The sequence below is a fragment of the Pseudopodoces humilis genome, chromosome 5 (assembly GCF_049639895.1).
Source record: "Pseudopodoces humilis isolate 2021_Gansu_Grassland_sample_001 chromosome 5, ASM4963989v1, whole genome shotgun sequence".
In the NCBI taxonomy this organism is placed as follows: domain Eukaryota; kingdom Metazoa; phylum Chordata; class Aves; order Passeriformes; family Paridae; genus Pseudopodoces; species Pseudopodoces humilis.
Genome location: NC_142204.1, coordinates 43,223,078 through 43,245,148, shown reverse-complemented (window position 1 = coordinate 43,245,148; position 22,071 = coordinate 43,223,078). Strand labels below are relative to the sequence as shown.

Here is a 22,071-nt window from a genome sequence, read left to right as displayed (position 1 = left end):
TCAGTAATAAAGCAACATTTTTTTGTATTAGTCTGCTTAAAATAGAGAAAAATATTATTGACACTGTTTTCTTTAAAAATTACAAAGCCAGACTTAACGTTCATGAGGAAGTGTTATCCCGTATGTTAAGGACACAGTACTCAAGTGGGCAGATAATACTGCTCAGAAAGGTAGCATTTGACATGGAATATATATTTGATATTTCTTTCCAGCTAATCTGTAAGTGTACAAAAGATATACACATATAGACACACAAACAGAATTTGTGTGAAGGCAAGGTGAGAGCAGAGACAACTTTAGAGTGCTTCATAGCCTTCTGAATTCACAGGTGTGTACTCAACAGATTTCTAAGTCAGAAAATGAAAACTCCAATTACATGAGCTTGGATTTGTGTAAGTGTGGCAAACCCAACAGTTCCACCTTCCCACTCATTCTCTCTGCTGAGGAGTCAGCAAGACCTCTCTGGCTGATTTTCCTTGGTGTATGCAGAGAACATATGTAGTGAGTACTCCACAACACAGCCCAATTCATGATTTGACTGTTAATTAAGTATGAATATAACACGGAATGAAGCCCTTTTTTTCCTGTCTTGCACAGCTGTGTAGCATGGTACACTTGAGAGTGCCAGAAATGCTGTTAGCCTTGCATAACTTAACTAGACAGGATGTTGTTGAATGCTGATGAATGCATACAGCAATCGAGCATCTAATTCAAATTTGTGGTGTATAATGATAACACAAAACTTTAAGACATGCATTAAAAATTCTCAAGAGAAAAGCATCTCGAGATTTATTATAATGTAAGTAGTAAACATATGAATGTGTTTTTACACAGGTAGATGTTAGGGCTTGCTACAGGTTTATTTCAACCACTGGTGAATAAAAATGAACCTTTTACAAACCCACCAATTCAATATGTTTCCTTCAAAACAATATTAAGTGTGTGGCTACGAAAACAGAGTGACACATTAAAAAAAAAATCAAAAATCATGTACCACAGCGTAACATTTTTATGACGAGAGGAAAACAAAAAATTATGTACATAAATACATATATTTTTATATATAGCAAATTACAGTTTCCTGCACTGAACATTTATCAAATACACAAGTACTGAACAATACTGGATTGGGTGCTTTGTCACACCTTGTGGTCTCCTTAAATTCCTGTGAAAGTGGAAGACAAGTTTTTATGGAGGATACAACTTGTTCAGTGATGTAAGCTCTCACAATAATTAAAAATCAAAGAACGAAAAAACCCCTACATCAGAAATGACTGATATTTCCAGCACAGGCATCTTTAAAAACAAAATGAGAATACTCTACTGTTCTTCAAGCATGTGCCCCAACAGAGAATCTGTGTCAGAGAGCTTTAATCTGTACAACAGCTGGGTGACGAATCTGGGCAACAAATCTAACACTCATCTTTGTCCACTGGCTTGCCAAAGCCACTGTTTTTCTGATAGGCAGGTCGGTCAATCAGGCTGAGAAGTCACCTTCCAGATCCCCTCCAGAAACCATACCCTATCTCTTGGGCCTGGGCAGCCACTCCCATGTTCTTCAGATGGAAAACAAGGCACTGGCTGGTTTCTGGCCATTACCTTTCCAAGGCTCTAGGAACTGCAGTTACATCATGGGAGATTTTGAAGGGGGTGACACCAAGCTATATTTGAGGACTATGTACAGAGTTATTTTGGTTTTGAAAATATAAAGGATTCACACCACACTTTTCATTTCGCCTGGCCAGAAATGCTAAGCTCAGATTCCTAATGCATAAATAACTATCCTTATTGACAAGGATGTTGTAGACTCCATTGGGTTCTTGTGACCTTACCAGAAACTGTCTTCAAAGTACTGCAGTTACTAGCTAGGAATAACAATCCCATTTAGATGTTCTTCAGAGCACACAATACAAATATTTATATTATAAAAGGCAGTGGGTTGTCTTCACAGGTTAATGATGTCTTGAACTTGGGGGATTGTAAATCCAGTCCATTACAATAAGAGTCATACTCACAATCATGAAGATTATGCCAGCTATGAGGAAAATAAGAGCCTGCAATTGGAAAATGAAATTTAATTAATAAAGCAAGTGACTGAGCAGGCGGTAGCTCACAGAGTGTCCCACTGGATTTGCATTAGTGTAATCCTCATGGCCTGAGTTTGGCTTATTCTGTGTGACTAAAGCCCAAGTAATGTTGTACAGGGATAAATGAATCAAAGTTCATTCTGTGTGAATTTCAGTTCAAGAGAGATGGACCTTACACAGCTAGATCTGAAAACAACCTACTTTGGTACTGTGAACAATAATAAAAATATAACAAAAAGCCAAGTTTGTTTTTTTATCTTTAAAAAATGACAAATTTTCAGTCCATGATCATAGTCTCTGACATTAAGAACAACTTCAGAGTTAATCTGCTTAATCCTTATTAGACAAACAGGTAAGCCCATAACTCTTATCTGACAGTATTTCTGTATACATTCAAGTGATTCAGATGCTTGTAGTCACCCTTTGCTTTAGTGGAGCTTTAGTTTGCCATAATCTGTCCATACTTAACAATCCTCTGTCTTGTGAAACAAAGATGAATATTGTATGTGATTTCAGTGCAGTGTGAATTTCTAGATGTGCCTAAAACATCAACATGAAGAGTCAACAAAGACACATGAAAAAAATATCCATAGTTTCTCTGCTATAACAGCTACAAAAGACACTATAGAAATAATTTCATCATAATACATTTCTTTTATACTCAAAGTATGTATCAGTTAACTCACATAACTTTTGTGAGTGTATATATATATATATAGATGTATATATGCCCATCTGCTTACATTATGTGAAATATATATATATATATATTTCATCAATAACTTTACTAATTACATTTTCAAAGAACATTTCCTCCATGATAGTAAAATGTGCAGACAGTTATTGATATTTGGGATGAAAGGTATTGCAGTGGCAGTCCAGCATGACATACGGACACATGCTGTGCATAAATGATAGACTGTCACATATGTATCTTATAAGTGTGTGGACCTATCTCAGAGAAGAACTCCCTATCACTTATTTATCTCTGCAGTACCACTTCCTTCTTAACCTTGACCTCAAATCTTCCTGTTAATCCACAGCTGGTCTTCTAGCATGAACCAACAGCTTCTTATAGACTGTCTTGGCGCCATTTATGCAAATGCAGGTGTTAACTGGAGTTTAGATTGGATTAAGTAAGTCCCTTTCTCTAGAGGTTTAAGACACTTTTTATCCTAAACACGTAGGATATTGTCAGGGGCAGTAGGGCACTAAAGGCTTTGTCTTGAGAAGCCTCAGATGAATCCTACTGCCCAAATTGTACTTTGAGTGAGACACTACCATTTAGGAGCAAGTGCCAAATGTTGCAAGTCAAAGGTCTGAGTAATAGCGAAGAGCAGAGGTCACTCTCCACACCCTCCCACCCTTCCTTTTGCAACTGCCCCCAGTCCTCTTACCCCAATCTTCTGGGGAGACCTCAGGGGTTCCTTCTTAACAATTCGCAGGTAGAAGGCACCAGGAAGGATGAAAATCAACATTGTAGCAGAAGAGGCTCCTGGAAGAGAGAGCAGAGCTGAGTGCTGCACCATTTGACAGAAAAGCAGAGCGGTGCACCTACAAAAGAGAGCCTGTGGGGAGGCAGTTGCCATTCTGAGACCAGCTGTACAAAGGGCTCTCTGTGTAGACAGCATTCATGGAGGGCTGTAGATGTCCAAACACTTATTTGGGTGCTTGGAGCCTGAAAAGACACTTGCTCCTGGGAGGGTTTTTTCAAAGTGGTGTGGCTGCCTGTGGTGGAGATATCTGCACTTCCATGCTTCGTGAAGCAAGGACAAATAGACATTCCCAGGGTGGGATGACCCTGGAAAACAGGTATTGAAAAGAGAGTGGATGATCTGTGCCTAAGAAATGCCTACTCCTCTCTGCTCAGCAGAATCTAGCATGAAGACCTGGGTATAAAAGGCAGGGAAGAGCACACCAGCTGCAGAACCCCTGTGGAGGGAAAGATGCCTTTCTCAAGGGCATCTGCATCCCTGAGTCCTCAAGCACTTCAGAGCATGGAGGCTCTTCATGGACCTCTTTGGTCAGTGGCCAAAACTGACCAAAAGAAAGTAGTAGGGAGAGAACTGTTAATGTCAGAAGAAATGTGTCACTTTTCTTCTTTTTATAGCACAACAGTTTGGAAGTCAACACATTTTTTCATGCTATAGGTGCTTGAAAACCAAAGGTGATTTTCCTCTCCTCCACATATATTTAATTCCCTTTTGGTCAAAATGGGAATTCCTTACCAGTTTTTATATTGGGTTATTGAATTCCTTGTGCCTCGTGCAAAATAACAACAAAGCTAAGTAGCCTGTAGCTTTGTCTGTCAGCTGTTTGGGAATCCCCTACAACTTCAATTTGTGTTCATATTACCCTACTGTAAGACCCAAGCAGAGATTGACCTTCAGTCCATAAATGTAAATATGTTGTAGAAAGGATAAAAGCGCGATAACAAGCCAACAAAAAGTATTTATGAAACCTACCAATAAATCCAAAAATGTCTTTAATAGTTGGGACAAAAATTACAAGCAGATTATTAAAAGCCAAAATTACTGCTGCAATCAGGAAATGTCTTATCCAGCTGAACGGCCTTTTGGGAAACAGCAGCGCACTGATAGATGAACGGATCTGCAAGATGAAAAACAGCAGGGAAAGTAAAACAACAATTTATCTTTGCTTTCACTTAAAAAAACGATCTATATTAGTTACTTCTGCTGTGAGAAGTTCTGACTGAAAAAATGTTTTTTCAGTCTTTGATTCCCATAATGTAATCTCACTCTGATGTAGGTTTTTGAGAACTAGGTTCACAGTTTAATGCAGAAACACAAATATTTGCAGTGTAGGAGAAAGTCAAGTAAATAGGGTGTAAAATCAGGGACATGAAATCTGTTCGACTGAAAGATGCTTATATCAGCAAAAAAAATCCTCAAAGAACCCCCCACTTTAAGTCCTAATCAGCAGGCAAAAAGAAGAGTATGTGTGAAATATGAATTACTGTATTCCTGAACCTGACAAAAATCCCACAAGAATTCTGTCATCTACTTTTCTGAGACATAGAGGAAGTTGTTTTGATTATTCATTAAATATATACATATACATATCTGAAAAGAAAAGCATATTTTTCAATGCAACTTGGAAATTATAATCCTAAAACCTTTTTGCAGAAGATCCTTTTTTGCTTCACTCACTTTCTCACACATCATGGATTTTTTTGCTTTTACAGCATAAAAGATGGTAAGTAGAAAGAAGGTCAAAAGCAAATCCATTTGGTGACTGGAGGTAATGTTATTCTCAAGTACAACAATTAATTTAAAAGTTGATATTTAGAAATTGAACAAAAAATATTTTTACACTCAAAAAAGCTCCAAATGCACTTCTGTTTGGTTATTTTAAGATAATATAAAACTGCCTCTGTGTGAGTTTGGCAGTTGAATAAGTATATGGGGTTCTCTCAGTGTAGTAAACACCAAGAGTTTTGTTTTTCATGTTTTTCAGGTTGACATAAGCCAATATTAGGAAGAGGGAGGCAGATTGAAAATATTTTGTCCAGTTTTTGAGTTGGTGTAAAACAGGTTTACTACAGAAAGAAACTTCTGCCTGCATTCCTGCGAACTTACTGTCAGCATATTGTGCATTATTCCTTTTCATGACACGGTCCTTAAAAAGAAGGTATCAAACTGAAGTTTTACAGTGACCAATGGTATATAGATCTATATTTAATTAATTTTTTTGGCAATGCAATAACTTTTTTTTTAAAAATAAAAGACTCTGACTACTTTAAGAAAATACAAATGGGATGATTCATAAAAAAAAATAATAAAATAGTTGATACGATTATACTGCTTGTTTGAAGTAATAAGACCTGCTGAGCTGGTTGTCCTGATAGAATGTGTAAAGCTCTTTGATATTCTGGTTTCCAAGCAAATCGTATTTTCTCAGGAGTTCTTCTGATGGAACAATCAGTGCTGTGGTATGTAACTCCTAAGTATTGAAATACAAAAGTGCTTATACAGAAATCTAAAAATTCAAAATGCTACACCTGACAGACAGGCTTTTGCAATGCCATTAGCTTGTTTTCCCATGAAGACTGATCAATTTGTTAAGATTAATTTAAACATTTAGCCACTGGTTTGAACATGTTGTTTAACTCGATGTTTACTTGGTGTTTAGACTTGATGTTTAAGGCAGGGCACTGGCACTCTCAAACTTGAGGGACTGAGTACTCTGGGTGCTTTATACCTGAACTTTTTTATTTTTTATTTAGTAGGCAGCACTGAACAGTGATCACTGTTCTTAGGCATTTATCAGCTGGCCTGGAAGCAGTACCTACGCAGAGCGTGTGTTGCATCCAGGACAAGGGAGCAGCAGGACCCCTGGGTTACTCAGATGGGAGTGCTGTGGTGTGATGCAGCTTGCTGGGAGCCCTCCAGCAGCACGATGCTGGGCTTGTACATGCTGTACCAGTGACACACCAGCCTCCCAAAACCAAGTGATGAGGATCAGCTATTTTCTCTTCTGCTGCATGGCAGTTCAGGGAAGGCATGAGGCACAGTCTTACGTATTCAGAAGCCTGGAGTTCTGCTCACTAGGGGAGATTGATCCCTGAGGAGGATCGGTCCCTCTGCAGAGCAATTTCTTTAGCTGTGCCTTTCTGTCTCTGCTACTGTGGTTCTTATGTTTTTCCCAGTGAAGAGCACGCAGAAGCTCCAAGCTTTGCTCAGACGACTGACTATGCAGCTCTTTCATGTCTTTTTTTCTGGCATTTAGTTTCCTCAGCTGTCCGTAGACTCAAGCCTGTAAGGTGAGCACTCTGTCCCTGTACTTTGGCAGCCCAGTGTGGGAGTCCTGCACAATGTGGGGCCTGAGCTCCATGTGCTTGTCCTAAGTTTGGATGCTATAGTAGGTGCCTTGTCTGTATTAGGAAATCTTGTAAGTGGTTCCAGTATATCTCCAAGACTTTGGAATACTTAGCACTGCTCTGATAAATATAGTACAGAAAAAGCCAGAGAGAGACAGAGAAGTCATTCCTGATTTATTTATAAAGACTGGTTTATTTCAGTCTTTCAAATTTTGCAACCCTTACTGCCTTAGGTCCATGCTCTGGTGAAACTGCATATGAGAAAAAAAAAAAAAAAAAGACCCCTCTAAATGAAAAGCTTGGGCTTACTTTTCTTCAGTGTTAAAATCTGTCTGTGATGATCCCATTCAGTCACTGTAAATGGGTTAGCCCTGATTTCAGCTCTGTTACTTACAGGGAAAAGGACAAGGGGCACGGTCAGGGTTACAGCCACCAGCACTGCCAGGCGCACTGACAGCAGAAGGGTGTCGAAGGTGTACACTTTAGTGTATGTATGAAGTAGCTCATCTTCAACTTCCCCTACGAAAAGGAAACAGAAAGGAGTTAAATCACTTAAGTGCTGCCTTGCACATTTAGAAGGATCTTTATACTGTAGCCAGAAAAGAGATAAGATTAACTTTATCCCAGCTGCTGTCATAAGATACATTAGATACAAGTTATGGGCTAGACATGAAAGAGGAATTTTCCCACTGTGACTGATACAAGTCCATCATTCAGAGATGATGAGGGTAATACAGCTCTAAGGTGATGCTTTGTACTCTAGTATCTTTGAAATGACTTTGAGAAAGTCATTAAGTGGATGTAGAACCTGAAGTAAAAATAATTTCCGAGACATGAAACAACTCACTGTACTGGTAACAGCTCCTTTTTACCTCCCCCCAGATGTCCCAGCTCTCAAACAGAGCCCTCTTGCCCCAGTGATAGGGAGCAGATTGTGCTGTATCATTCATTTCTCTGCTGTATGGAGGAACTAACAAGGTAAAAAGAGGTGGCGTTTGCACAAAATGGTGTGCTAATAGAGGGACTACTCTGTTTGCCTATCAGTTAGTTTAGCTCATCCAGATTTTTTTTACACTAGAATGATTTGCACCTGTTTTTCAGCATAGATGAAACTGAACTAGTGGCGTCAGAGACAGATTGGATAGCACTTAATAGTGTCATGTAAAATTGTTTAGTGCTAGAGTATTTTTAGTACCCTTGGCCTTTGCCAAGAGTCAAGTTTTCAGCAGCTTCTTGTCTGAGTTCACAAAGTCAAGGAGACAAAACTAGTCCCCCTAGTAGGTGCCTCTGAATCTCTCACAGGTGAGGAACTCGTGGCCTGACAGTTGGATAAGTCCCACAGTTCATTCAGAAGGTTACACACTGTATTATAATTGAATGTTGCTTAAACTTGGATTCAGACCCCCAGAAAATGCATTAATACTTGAGTCTTTGTGATAGAACCAGATTGCCTGCAGTAAAAAGTGAGGGAAAAGTCTGCTGAGAACAGGGTTTTGACCTACCATAGAAGGTGAGGTATCCAAAGAGGGCAGCCAGAAGATACATGATAAGCATGCCAGTGATGGAGATATTTGAGACATTCTGCATCCGCTTTCGGGAGCGACTGAAGTACAAAAGAAAGAGAATGACAGTCCTATAAAGCCTCTATTTGTACAAGAAGTGCTCTGATGTGTCTTAGTTCTCTGACATACTCTCACTGGATAGTAAGTTCGTAGCAAACGTGTTGGTTACATAGAGCTCTTGATGCTTTACATCTCTGTGCAGAGCAGCACAGATTTATAAAATGTGTTCAAACTGTATTTCTAGTGCTTTCTCTGTGGCAACATAAAAATGTGCCACATTATTTTGTATATCATTATTTATTAAATGTCAATCTCAAGTGGTATATATTAGATTATAAAAATGAAGGGACTAGAATTACAGGTCTGTTAATAATGATAGACAAGAGTTTTCAGCCATCTCTTTATGAACATACCCTTATATCTACATAGGGCTGTTCTGCAGGCTCAAGAACCCCTTGCAGATCACATTCTTTCTTCATAAATCCTTTGGTTAAAGAAAATCTTCATCTTATAGGACCTGCAAGCATTTTCCCAAGTCATATGAGAATTTTTATTGCTTCTGAGGTTAAACCTACTGAAATTGAAGGTGATGGTTCTTAGCCTCCTTGAGTTTTGCAACGCACCCTCCTGTAATGCAACTTTTGCTGTTCAACAAATGCCTTCTATTAGCCCTTCCCAGCTATCATCTCTGTGCTGTTTTAAGCAAGTGTATTTGATTTTTGTTGTTTGTAAAGCAAAACAGGCTGAGTGAGGAGACTAAGACACCCAAACCAATGGCATCCTAAGAAACTTTAAGAGTAAGCAGCAACTGACACAGAACACATTCAGGTAATATTAGAAACCACAATTAGCTGTTTTTAGTGCAACCAAGTTCCCCAGTGTACTTCAGATCATTTGAAGGGCTGTCCAGATTCCTCCTTTACTAAGTAATATTGATCAGAGAACAGTGGTTCTCTGTCACTGATATCTGACTAGAAGATCAAAGCACAGCTAAAATCTGCTTACTATGGAAAACAATAAAACATTATCATGTGGGTGTTTACACACCAGCAATCAAGGGACAGCATGTAGAAAGTGATCTTTATCAATGGTTAACTGGAAGTATCGGACAAAATTTAAGAACCTTACTCTTTGAGTTCACTGTATATTGGTAGCACCTCAGGGTGGCATACGAATGCAAATGCCAGGATGGGTATTGCATAGGCAGTCTGTAAAATAAAGCTCCCATTAGTAAGAATGGTCAGGGCTGCACCTCTGACTTTTGGCAGGCAGCAGTTTAGCTGTGGTAAGAAGACAAATTCTACAGAATCTCCCTTACCCGTGAGTTGAACACAAAGTATTTTGGCTGGCACTTGTCACTATTGTCGCTGTGCGCTTCGTACTCTACACCGCTTTTCGGGGAGGTATCTTTTGGCTCCTCAAGGCTTGGGAAGTGCCCAGCTGTGTTATCCATCATGAAATTCACACCAGAGCTGAGTGACCCATTTGATAACATGACCAGGTGCATTGGCACTGTGCTATTGGTGGCGGTCCAGTTTTCAACCCCGTGGTCCATGACGGGAAGAGGACAGGGTATTTGGGATTTCTTGAAGATCACCTACAAAAAAGCAGACAATGTTATCAGAAGAGTGCCACTATAGGAGATTACACACCTGTGGTATTCCAACAGCAGCATAAAAAGACACTGAGAAAGAGAGGAAGCTACCAATTCTGCTTCTTCTGCAAATATTTGTTGTTACTCTGCCTCTGCTGTTTTCCTGCTTTATTTTCTATTCTCAAGTGTGTTTTAAACTGATTTTTTTATTTTATTCTGACTTCATTCAGCAATAGGATGTTGATTTGATTCACTTGCAGGGGCTGTTCTAATATCCACATTAAATTGTCATAGTATGAAGTATAAAAGTGTTTAAGGTTTAAGTGTTTAAGAGTCTGTATTTGGCTGGAGACAATACCCAAACAGTCACCTACCACACTGACAAAGAAAACCATACACGTCAGCGAAAACCCACTCGTATAACCAAGATAACCTGTGCAGCAAGAAAAACAGAACAAAACAGAACAAAATGGTTCAGTTACATATAAATTCACAATCCTAACAGGAGTAAGAAATGAGCTTAAGCAGGGTATTAAGCTTACCTAAGCTTTTGAGGAGGGAGAGGGGAAGAATAATCACGACTGTTACAAGTATGACGAGGTAGTTCCCATTAAGGTACCATTCTCTAAAGAGGAAGAATAAAAATAAAAACAATCATCATTGACATCAAAGTGAAAATTTATTGTCTTAGGTTCAGGCTGGGAAAAGGCACCTACCCAGAATTCTCCTCAAGTTTCATAAATGCTCTGATGACTTCAGGAAGTTCATATTTAATAATAAAGAGGTAGCTTGACATAGCTGGAAAAAAAAACCCAAAGAAAACAAACACCTTCAGAGACAAATGGAGTTCCAAAAAAGAGAAAAGTTTTTGCTAAAGTAGATAAATGAGTTTTTTTTTAAATAACAGTGTAACTAACTAACTAACTAACTAAATCCTTTATATTGCAATGAGCATGACATCTAGCATTCTGCATTAGAATACAATACAGTTACCACTGAATTTATAGCATACTTAAATCACTCTTTAATTTTCCTTTTGCTTTTCTGTTTTATATGCGTTTTTTTTTCAATGGATGCTACCCATATCCGTTCTGTAGTTTACTTGTTACTTCCTCAGGATCTCCTTAGCTACCTTATCCTTTCTACTTTCAATTTCCTTCTTCCAGTATCTTTTTGATGTATAAAGAAATCAACCATCTGTCAAGATCCCTGTTGTAAGAGTCGACTTCTCATTTAAAATGTGCTGCCAGAAGTAATGCTTTTTTCATTTGTTTTACCTTTGTTACAGAGAGGTCTACAAGAGGTAGAGGAACAGCTATTCCTCTTTAATAGAGAAGCATACTTCATTTCTGAATTCAACAAATTTTATATCCAGGCTTGAGGAAGGAAAGGAGTGCCATAGAATAACACCTTTTATGAACAAAATCAAAAAGTTTTTTGCAGTACAGAGATGTGAACTACCTCTGTTTGTGTAGCAAAGTTGCTATAACAGGACAGAATTGATCTATTGATGGAGATTGGCATATTTAATTTAAATTTCAGTTGCCTCTTAGGTACCAAATACCTTAAGGAATCTGTAAAAAAATTACAAACTCCCTTTTGCTTTCTGACCTGGTGTTCCTCAGCTTCCTAAAAGGCTTCTTCCAGGATAGTAAAGGAAAAAAGCTTTGTTGAATGAATGTACGGTCTATCTCTATTGTTTATATTGGTAAGTCTCCTGTTCTGTGAGGATGGAGGTTACTTGACATATATTTCACAGGAAGTTTCTTTGTGGATGAGTACATTCAAAAATTACTTTAAGCACACATTATAGGAATAACACAACCCAACTGTTATTTGAAGGAGAGAATTCAGCTGAAAAATGAACTACTGAAGAGCCTTTTATGGAGAAGTCAGAACCCTGTGCTGCTCCTTTTAGGTCAAACTAATCTTTTCTAAGTTGAAGCAGATGCTTTAATTGGATGCTAGGAACAGTCTGAGCCATACTCAATTAAGAGAATGGCCAGTTGCTTGAGGACAGTCAGTCAGTCCACTTTAGCCATCATTGAAGCCTCTTCACTGGCCATGGAGAGATCCCAGGCAGCTGTCTTTCATCATACACAGAAGTGTCAGGTAGCTGAAAAAAGTGAGATGAATTCCTCATATCCTTCATCTTTACAATACAATGTATACTGTGTCTGGCTCATCTTTGATGCCATTTAACCAGACAGAGGAAAGAAAGAAATCACTTGTGTTCTGTAGGAAGAGTATTGGAATCTAGAAAACTCTCATCTCTTACCTCCAATATTCTGCATTGTGACTGAAATGAAAACACCACACTTCCCAGGCCAGCCAAATGCTTTTGCTCCCAGTTTTTCATATATTAATGATCCTGAAACAAAAACCAAACAAAACCAAAACCAAAAAAGAAATGTGGGCCACTACATTGGACATATTTGGTAAATTGTATCAATTGTATTCCAAGGTAAAATACATGCATGCAATACAGACTCTCTTTCAATCACAGCCTCCTACCTCCTTCTTTAGATATCTTCAGTAAAAGGTGGACCGAGTAGAGTGACAATATTGCTACGCTGAGCAGCAAAACTCTGCAAGGCAAAGCAGAAATCAGAATCCTAAGCAGGACATTAGAGACACTCAGTTGATTTGAACATACGCTTGTTCGTTGTCGTGAAGTTCAAGTAGTAAATAGTTTTAAGCAAGTTTATTCTTTGGTCTCCCAGTCCTAAATGCAGAGCTAAGTGCCAGCTGTAGCTTACTTGTGAGTACAGTTGCACTTTATACACTCTAAAAGTCCCTGAAGGCTTAAGTCCAGTAAGTGCCAGTTCTGTGCTAGTCCACAAGGACAGACTCTTATATCTTAACAAGACAAGATCCCACTAAAGTAAGCAGATTTCTATGCAAGAATCTTGTCTTTGGACTCTCACCTGCCCACTGACCTCTCATTTCCAAATCTGTCTTTAATCAGAACTGTCAAAAAACCCCACAAAAATGAAGCCCCAAAACCAAATTGTGATTGGGACAACTTCCATGCTACCTCTTGGCTGGCCACTGCTTTTGACTTCTGCCATATCACTGTGCAGTGGAGGTTAGTTGCCTGCTGTGTAAGTACATTAGAAATCTTACATAATGTTAAAGCACAACACTGAAAAACCTGCTCTTGGAGCACTGGTAGCTCGTAGTCCTAGTCTTCCTGAAAGTACCAGTACCTGAATTCAGTAATTCTGATTACTGCCATGTTCCTTCCACACAACAGGTGTCTCCTATGTGATTTCAGCTATCTCCCTCTTGTAAACTGCTTGTGAAAAATGTATCTTTTGACATTTTCAGGGCACAGCACTGTGGACAGCATATCTTATTACCATAACCATCTTATCATCAGCCTGCCCAGGTGCTGGTGAGGAAGAGAATGCAACGATAACATGACAGAGATAGAAAATATGGATGCACTTTATCCCATGGCTGAGCAGAAGGTTGTGCCTGCACCGTCCACTCCACTGAGCATGTGGTTTGGTAGATATAGGAGACACTGACAGCCAAGATTGTAAATGAATTACAGTCTAGGAGCAGAGGGGCTGGGAGATTACCACCAGACCATCAATTTCCACTGAAGTTTCCCTCTTCAAGAGAGACAGTGTTACCACCTTCGTATGGGCAGGGTTATCTCCTGCTGTGGGCTCATGCAATACGGTAAGGGGGGATCATGTCTGAGGTGACAGTGCATCCTGCTGAGGTGGCACCCTCCTTGATCAAGGGTGCCCATACAGCTGCTGGTCAGAGACATGACCTCCATGTCCTGACACATGAGGTGGGATAAACCATAGTCCTCCTGGTTGCACTTGCTAAATCGTGCTGGGCAGCAGAAGTGTTCCTGTGGTGCAGGTTCCGTGCCACTGTAGACCTCCCTTGTGGGAAGGATGTAATGGGAACTTTTGGGGAACTTCTGAGTTTTATGAGCCTTCTATTTGCCTTTACCCTGTAGAACACCTTCCAGCATGAAAGCACTTGGGCAACATGAGAACAGTAAATTACAAAAAATTAGGCAATGCTGCCAGCATAATCTAAATTAGAATTCATTTCCAATAGTTTCCATTTAGTAGACGGGATATTTCTGTCCCACTAACACTAACATCATGATATGTGAAAACAGAGGAACTTCAAGCAAGTAGATAACTGCTGTGGGGGTAACAATATCTACACGCAAGTCTATACTTTTAAATAAAGCTCTCATCCAGAAGAGAGAATGTTCTCATGCAGGAAGTATGGAAATAGCATAGTAAAGAAAGTGAGCTGCCTTTGTTTTTTTTTTTTGCTTTAGCATTACTCCCTACTTTAGCACTGCCAACAGAGCTAATGTTATTAGACTTGTATGAGAATTTTTAGCCACCAGTCTGTATGAGCAGAGTTTCAAAATAAAGATATTATAAAGGTAATATTTTTCCCTGTTAGTGAGGCTTAACATATCACAGTTTTCTTTCCAGTGATTATTTATGAATCTAGCAGTTAGTACAAGTGCTCAGAGAAAGTTGCAGGAGAAAAAAATCCTATATTTTTCTGACACTGAAACAATGTCAGTTTAAAAACAGGCTTCCATTTTTTGCTCTGCAAATACTGTATCTAAACCAGTTGGGTGCAGGTGTTATGAAGCGCTTATACAGAACAGCATTTGAATCTACAATTAACTTTCAGTTAAAAATTACATTGGCAAAACAGGAGATGTTTCTTAGCAACTGGAAGCCACATGTAACATTTCAAATGCTGTTGCTGTCATATTTACACAGTCCTCACACGCAAGCAACTCTATAAAAACATGATAGATTTCAGTAATGTCAAAAGATGGCTTATTGTCACACAGTAATATCATGGTTTATTCCAGTCTCTTGGGAGGTTAAATGAAGGCTTCAGTTAAAATTAAAATCAGTTAATAAAAACACACCCCAAATTTATTTTTGATACAGTTTGTCTCATTAAGAGGAGCTGGATGTTAGCCATCAATTGAAAAACTTCCCATGGCTCTATGTTACTGTCTCTTGAAACCCATTCTGTGTGGGTACTTTTTGTCAGTCACAGACCAATGCTGTCCTTTGTGCACAGTGGGTACAGACAGACTTGAAGCAACAACTTTAATCTGTGAATGCCTTTGCACTCAAAGCATGTTGCCATTTCAGATTATATTGAATACTCTTCTTCTATTTCTACATAGTGGTTAGATAATTGGGGTGATGCAAACATATTTATGTGTGATTTAATTCTCTTATTGGATTTCCATAATTAACTAGCAAGATCAGCCTTGTCATTTTAGGACCAGCATGCTGTTTTTCTGTTTTTTGATTGCACAGTATCAATTCACGGTTGTGTTCCTAACACAAAGGATATCTAAAATATTAAAAAATAAAAGGATTTTCAGCAGTGGATGGTTCCTTGTGGTGAAGCTGGAGTGCTTTCATTACAGAGGATCTTAATAGAATCTTCAGCTAACAAATCAAGCTTAACATACCTCCCTAACCATAAAAACTTCAGCTCCAGCCCCTTGCTTATATTCTATTTGCTTCTTTTTTTATGTACTTACATGAAAAGGATAATTCCTGTGTTGGCCATGGCATAAGAGAGCCCTAAGATGCCGCTGCCCATAATGGCATTGCTGAGGTTGAACGAGGACATTCCGAAGGAAGTTCTACCACTGTGCTGTTGGGCACAAGAACAGAAAATGGCAATTCATTTGTGTTTCACTGAGCATGGCTGGCTAATTATCCTCATTACTTTATTCCCTGTACTGCTCCCTTGATCCCTAGAGGTGCAGCTTTTTCAAGGTTCCCAAGCCCAGAGGCGCTTGCCACCAGAGTATCTTTACCCCCAAAGAGAGCTGTGCTGGTAGTGTTTGCCTCTTCCCACTCCTTCATTGCCTCAGTGAGGAGGAGGTTTACATTCCTGAGAGGTGACTGAGGTGACACAGTTAAACTGGCTGTGCTGGCCAGCCTCTATGGAAATTCATGCTGTTATCAAATAGACTTCTCAGTTATTGATTTTTAAATTTAAAAAAAAAAAAAAAATAAAAAAAATGAATACAACAGATTATTGAATTTGTCTCCAAGTAGATTGTGCTTTTTTCTTTGGGGAACTAAAAATGTGTCTGGGGGAGGAAAGAGAGGAGCACTGTGTGCCCAGGGCAGGAAGCAGAAGAATGGAAGAGGACAAAACCTAGGAGAGAGGGGATGGTGTGTGAGTTACAACTGACACCAAGTGGAAAAGAAAATGGAACATGGCTCTTAGTTTTAGTTTACAATCACAAATAATATTTTTGATTTTATGTGATCTTTCCTCGATAAAATCTGCAACACAACTGATAAAATAATGCTTTTCATTTCATCAAATTCACTAAAAATTGAGTAACATTAAATTCTCAGCAGAAAGGGATCCACATGCACGCCCCAGGAACAGGTGCCGTGCTTTCGCTTGCATTTGGAGTTGTCTAGAGAGTTGGTGGTGTGCTGACCATGCAATGCTCAACATCATAAAGCCAAAACAATAATGCCCTTTCTTTAAAGAAATGCAGCTGTATGTAGATTCATTTCTGATGCTGGAACATCATCACTGATCCTGGAAACTACAAATTCAAGCTTGTATGCACTAAGGCACAGATCTACCTGGCTGTAGGAACAGCAAAGTCCTTCTGAGCCCAATGTCCTGTCAGGAAAATGGGTGCAATCCCGCTCTGTCTGCCCATCTCAGCTGAGATTACATGGGGGTGTTACTGAAGTTAAAGTGTGCCCTGAGAAATTTTTCTGATCACTTTTGAAGGAAAGACCCAGTTTTACTTGTAAGACAGCAGAAGGGGTTTGCTGCACTAACTGTTAGAAAATGTGTTTATTCTTTGAAAGCCAAGATTATGCTGGCCAAGCTCCAGAGTAATTTTACTTACTGACACTTTTAGAAAAAATTCGGGTCAATCAGATCTACTTTGTAATCATTCATCATTCATTCATTCATTCATTCATTCATTCATTCATAACAAATAAAACTTACATATTCTTCATTATAGTCTTCCAATTTCTTTTTATCCAGATAGCCATTTGTAAGGAACTTCTGACTTTCTGCATCATCACTAGCAAAGGGACTGAACACAAATTAAAATAAGAAAACATTAGATAAAGCTCGTGACACATTTTATTTGATTAGTGCCTTTTGTCGTCAGTGGAAACTTTCCTTTGACATTGCTATGAATATTTAAAAATCCTTCAGAAAAAAGCTCTGTTCTCCTGTAAAGTTCTCATCTCCAGTGGCACGTTTAGTAGATCTTTGCTTTGATTTGAAATTTAGTTTTAGGCCCAATAATCTTCAAATTACATTTGTTTGCAGATGTTGGAAAGCAGATCCGTACTGCCAGTAATGCGCTAAAGCTGAGTACATACTTCATGTCTGGGGAGCAAAGGGCCTTGCCGTGTTGGAGATATGTGCTGCAAGGTGCAGGAAGCTGAGAGCTAGAGACTGATGGCTGGTTTTGAGACATCTTTTTCCAGCCACACAGGTGTTAGTGTTACAGTGGGTTCTGCTGGCTGTCCCTGCTGCCCTCCATACCTTGCCCCGGGGAGCATTCCACCTCATTGTGCTCAGGCTGAACTGCTCTGTGAGTGCATTAATTTACACATGGACTATCCCACTGGAGTAGCTGGAAATTGCCAAGGGGTGCTCTGTGCTGGGAGCCTGCAGCTACCTGTCCAGGTGGTGGCAGTCAAGGGGGGACCTGGGCTGCCTTGCTGTTCCAGGCACACTGTCCTCCAGAGCACAGAGCAGGGACGGACAGGCTCTGGGAAAGCTTCCCAGATGCCGTTAGTGAAGATAGTTTATTGATTCCTGCTTTCTAGCCTTAGAGAAGAGCTAAATGCTTACCTGCTAATTGCAGCCTTTTCCGAATCAGCCAGCCCTGTGTAGTTGTCTTCGAGGCTTTCCCCACTGTTGCTCTGGTCATCAGGTTCGATGTTGACTTTTTGCAGCTCCATGCGGTCCATTAGGATGGTCAGCGCTTTCCAGCACACACACTCGCTTCTTCAGGGTAAACAGCACTGTGCCGTCTGCTTACAGGTCCTCTCTATCATGCAGGGACTGCCAGAACACTCTGTTCTGCAAACAAAACACAACAGAACTCATTAGAGTTTTCTTCAAATTAGATAAACCAGTGTGAATTGTTTGGCTTGTGTTTGATCTCTGTAGTAGCATTAAGAGGGGAAACTGTTGTGGACTGGGAAAATTCTGGGCAAGCATAAAAGTCTCTTTATATGCCAGCACTTGGTTCTCCTGTCTCCCTTCAAATGGTAAAGGGTGCAGAGGCCAACAGATGCACAGTGGATATCCAGCATCTGGAAAAAATACAAAGCCAGCAGAAAATAATTTCCTGAACGGCTGCTTTTGAGTTCTAAGAGAGGGCGATGCAGAAATGCTTTCTGACAAATACAGGAGTATAGCTGGCTTTCCCATTTATTGCAAGATTAATGTTACCACAGGTTTAAAAGTTTTGTAGATTTGTCCCTTTCACTGGGATCTGACAGAGATGAGCATCTCTGTATGATCATTTTTTGATAACTAGGAGGTGCAGTTCTAGAAGGCCAGTTGCTGTTTTTAAGCGTTTAATTGTTACTTGACCCATCACTGGAAGCTCTGTCTCACACATGATTATTACATAAATATTAGACTGATTATCTTTACCTCATGAGAAAATTTCTTGACTTTTAAAAATCATATGAATAAATGCTCAACTCTTTATTTCATGTATGGGCCAAATGAAACTGTATGACCCAAATTTGCAAAGAGAGCTTCACCTCTGGGATTTCAGCAGCTGTGTGCCACAGACTCATATGTAAATACACATGTGAATTCTTTTATTATCAGTTTCAAGAGGAAAACACTATGCAAAAAATGTTGCAGTTCTACAATTCTTCTCTTTTCCCAAAGATATTCCTTGATGTATTCTATATTTCCATTCCACAGCTGAGGGGACACCAGTGAAGGGAGTGAGCAGAGAGCACATGCTTGGGCCAGAGTTACAGTTTCCTGGCCATTTACCTACTGTCTTGAAATCAGGCACACTGGACAGATTCAAGACCATTTTCATAAATATGACATGCCAAATGCAGCTCGGTGCTCCATAATAAAAATATCAGAAAACACTGCAACAAATAATTTCTAAGTCTTGCAACACTAAATCTGTAATTATTTAATAGCCTTTCTCCTGGGTTTGCTTTTGTGGGTGTGCAGGTCCAGCACAATGACCAGACCTTCGTTATCCTCTGGTACTGACCATATGCTACCCTTAAGAACATCTACAAGCATATCTGTAGTGGCAAGATGTTGGAGTGCAGGTGTTTAAAATGCAAATATAAACTTTAAATACCAGCCCTGGAGGTTAAAATTGACTCCAGGCCAGAAATTAATGTGAAATTCCTTGCCTCTTACTAAAAGCATTCACCCAGACGAGATAACTGAAAAGGAGAAGCAATATCACAGTGCATTAAGAAGTTCCCTACCAGAGAGAGCGGCTGGCTTTAATTCTTTCTACTGCCTCACAGAGTGTTTGTGTGTGTGAGGGGATGAGTGGCTCAGGGCAGAGCTGCTGGCACTCACATTCCAGCGCCTGGGGGACCCTGTCCACTCAGGATATGAATAACTCCATGAGATAAAAACCCAATAACACTCCCTCCTCACCCCTCCACCCCCAACAGAGCCCTAACAACTGTGGTTTCATTCACAGAACCGTCTTCAAATGCAGACACTACCCTGTCTGAGAAAGAGAGTTTTTCCAATTCTTGATGCTTATTTTTAATCTGTGGTGTCAAAGTCAGGCAAACAATTCTATCTGTGCTTATCCCTCTTCTGGTAAAGGGTAAAACCTCCCCTGTGTGCACTGCCTGACTGTTTTTGGAGAAATATATTTTCCAGAAATGGTAGTCCAAAAAATACAGATCTTCAAAGAGATGGGAAATGGAGGAAAAGTAAACAAAAAAGTTGCCAGGAGTTAAGCAGCACAAAGATTAAGCTGAGGATGAAAGCTTGTGCAGCACAGCAAACAATTTGGAAAAATTGACTGAAAATACATGTTACAGCATAAGAATTAACTGGACATTGCCCTGTCAAACATTTACAGAAGTCATCTGATTTATGGACGTCACCCCAAGAGGTTGTGGAATTACTGCATAAAACAGTGTTTTTCTGTTTTATTTTATTGTTTTCAATCTGTGAATTCCTAAAAGTCTTCTGGTGACAGTACAAAGCCTTAGGTGGCATAATTAAATCTGTTGAGAAGCTGCTTTCTTGCAGTTGTAACTTTTTAGGGAGAGGTTGGTAGAACTCCAGAGGTTTGCAAACCATAAGCAGAAAGCCATTGGCATAAACATGGGGAGAATGAGACCCATAAACGAGGCTTGCTATTAGATTTGAATCCTTCAAACACTAATAAACTGTGATTATGACCAATGGTGCCTTTGAACTTTGGTAGAACTTGTCAGAGCTAGTCCTTGGTGGGAATCCATATCTTCAGGTTCCTAGTGCTGCAGATACTGAGGTGTTTGCGAGATGTACAGGCACTGGTAGCATGTTCTCCCCACAGGTAACATAGAAGAGGCAGAGCTGTCACTTCTTCACCTGAGGGGGACAGGGTGTGACCCTGTACTTCTGGAGTCATTACTCGGCCTGCAAGATATTTCAATAAAGGGGAATGCACGGGCATTGTGCGTTCAATTGCACCCTTCAGGGGTTTGTGCTGCTCCTGGGGGCACAGCCAGGAACCAGGGCGGGGATGGCATGAAAGCACAGCTACCAAGGCTGGGCAGGCCTGGGTCCTGCCAGAAGCTTTGCCTGTAATATTGGAGGAGAAACACCAAAGTTCATCTGCTTCAGCTTCCCTGGGATTTAATGCTTTCTGCTTCAGAGTTATGATTTTGATGCCTAAACATAGAAGAGAAACCTCTTAGATTTCCAACCTTCCTCAAACTTGCCTTCAATAAAGTGATGGTTTTGCTGCCTCTTGTAGCATTTGGATGAACAGAAAAGATTTTTCCTGAAGTATGGTATTAAAATGGAAATATCCATTGCAAAAAAAATTTCACCTATTATTAGAGGACAGTTATTTATCTCTATAAAGCAATTTTTCCTCTTCAAGTATAGGCTACTGCTCTGCATAATTTATTAAGTAATAGTTTTCAGCAATGATTCGGAAAATGATGAAATTTTTGGCATCTGATTTCACAATATCATTGATTTCTGTCCAGTCTGCAGTTAGAACATTAGGCGAATGGACAACCACTGGGCAAATAATGCCGGGTCATAGATATGACTAACACTTTCATGGGTTTTGCAATATCAATAGTTGTAATCTCTGCCACGGTATCCAATTTAGCAGATTTTGCCAGATTCTTTGTCTTCATGACAGTGATTTTATAAAATTATTATCTATGTGGCTATTTCAAAATGAAATAAATGTTTCAGCTGTGAAATAAAAAAATAAAATGCAAAGCCCACTTTCCCACATTAATTTGTTTAAAGAAATATTAGCCAAGTAACTCAAGAGACTGGAAAAAAAATTATCAGAAGATAGCCAAGGGCTGCAAAGGAAAGCAATCATTCATTTCTTAATTGACTGGGCAATTTTGAATACTTTTGCTGCTTCCATGGTTGCTTAGGTTTTGATTTTCTGTACAAAAGAGAAGACTACATTTCATTCCTGAAGAAATATCAGAGATATTTGCCAGCACAAATTACCATGTCAGTAAATCTTAAGGAGCCCATCCTTCATATTGCACTTACATTTACAGATTAATTAAATTTATAATTCCCAGTTTCTGAAGATGTGGCTAGTGTCTGAAATACATTGATAAAATTTTATAAAGAAAAGAAATCTACCTCTGAGCTGAGCAGGTTCCTTTCCTCACTTGTTAGGCAGGTTATATCTTTTAGGAATTCCACCTGTAAGAAAAAGTTTACTCATATGCAACCTAGAGC

General features: G+C 39.5%; 1 protein-coding gene across 1 annotated transcript; it reads right to left on the bottom strand.

Moving 5' to 3' along the window:
- Positions 1-756: 756 nt before the first annotated feature.
- On the bottom strand, positions 757-22,056 carry SLC38A4 (solute carrier family 38 member 4). Its single transcript, XM_005519300.3, has 16 exons — positions 21,973-22,056; positions 17,971-18,201; positions 17,107-17,197; positions 15,653-15,768; positions 12,598-12,671; positions 12,362-12,454; positions 10,800-10,881; positions 10,626-10,708; positions 10,458-10,516; positions 9,808-10,086; positions 9,618-9,697; positions 8,430-8,530; positions 7,322-7,446; positions 4,553-4,697; positions 3,485-3,582; positions 757-2,054 (listed from the first exon to the last, which is right to left on the bottom strand). The coding sequence occupies exons 2-16, from the start codon at positions 18,087-18,089 to the stop codon at positions 1,953-1,955; spliced, it is 1,647 nt and encodes a 548-aa protein (XP_005519357.1). The 5' UTR covers positions 18,090-18,201; positions 21,973-22,056; the 3' UTR covers positions 757-1,952.
- Between the last annotated feature and the right edge of the window lie 15 nt (positions 22,057-22,071).

Coding starts and splice junctions, on each gene's coding strand:
- SLC38A4 (XM_005519300.3), bottom strand. CDS start 18,089: ATGGACCGCATGGAGCTGCAAAAAGTCAACATCGAACCTGATGACCAG. Junction 10,882..12,361: donor CACAATGCAGAATATTGGAG/GTAAGAGATGAG, acceptor TTTTTTTTCCAG/CTATGTCAAGCTACCTCTTT. Junction 10,517..10,625: donor CTCCCTCCTCAAAAGCTTAG/GTAAGCTTAATA, acceptor CTTGCTGCACAG/GTTATCTTGGTTATACGAGT.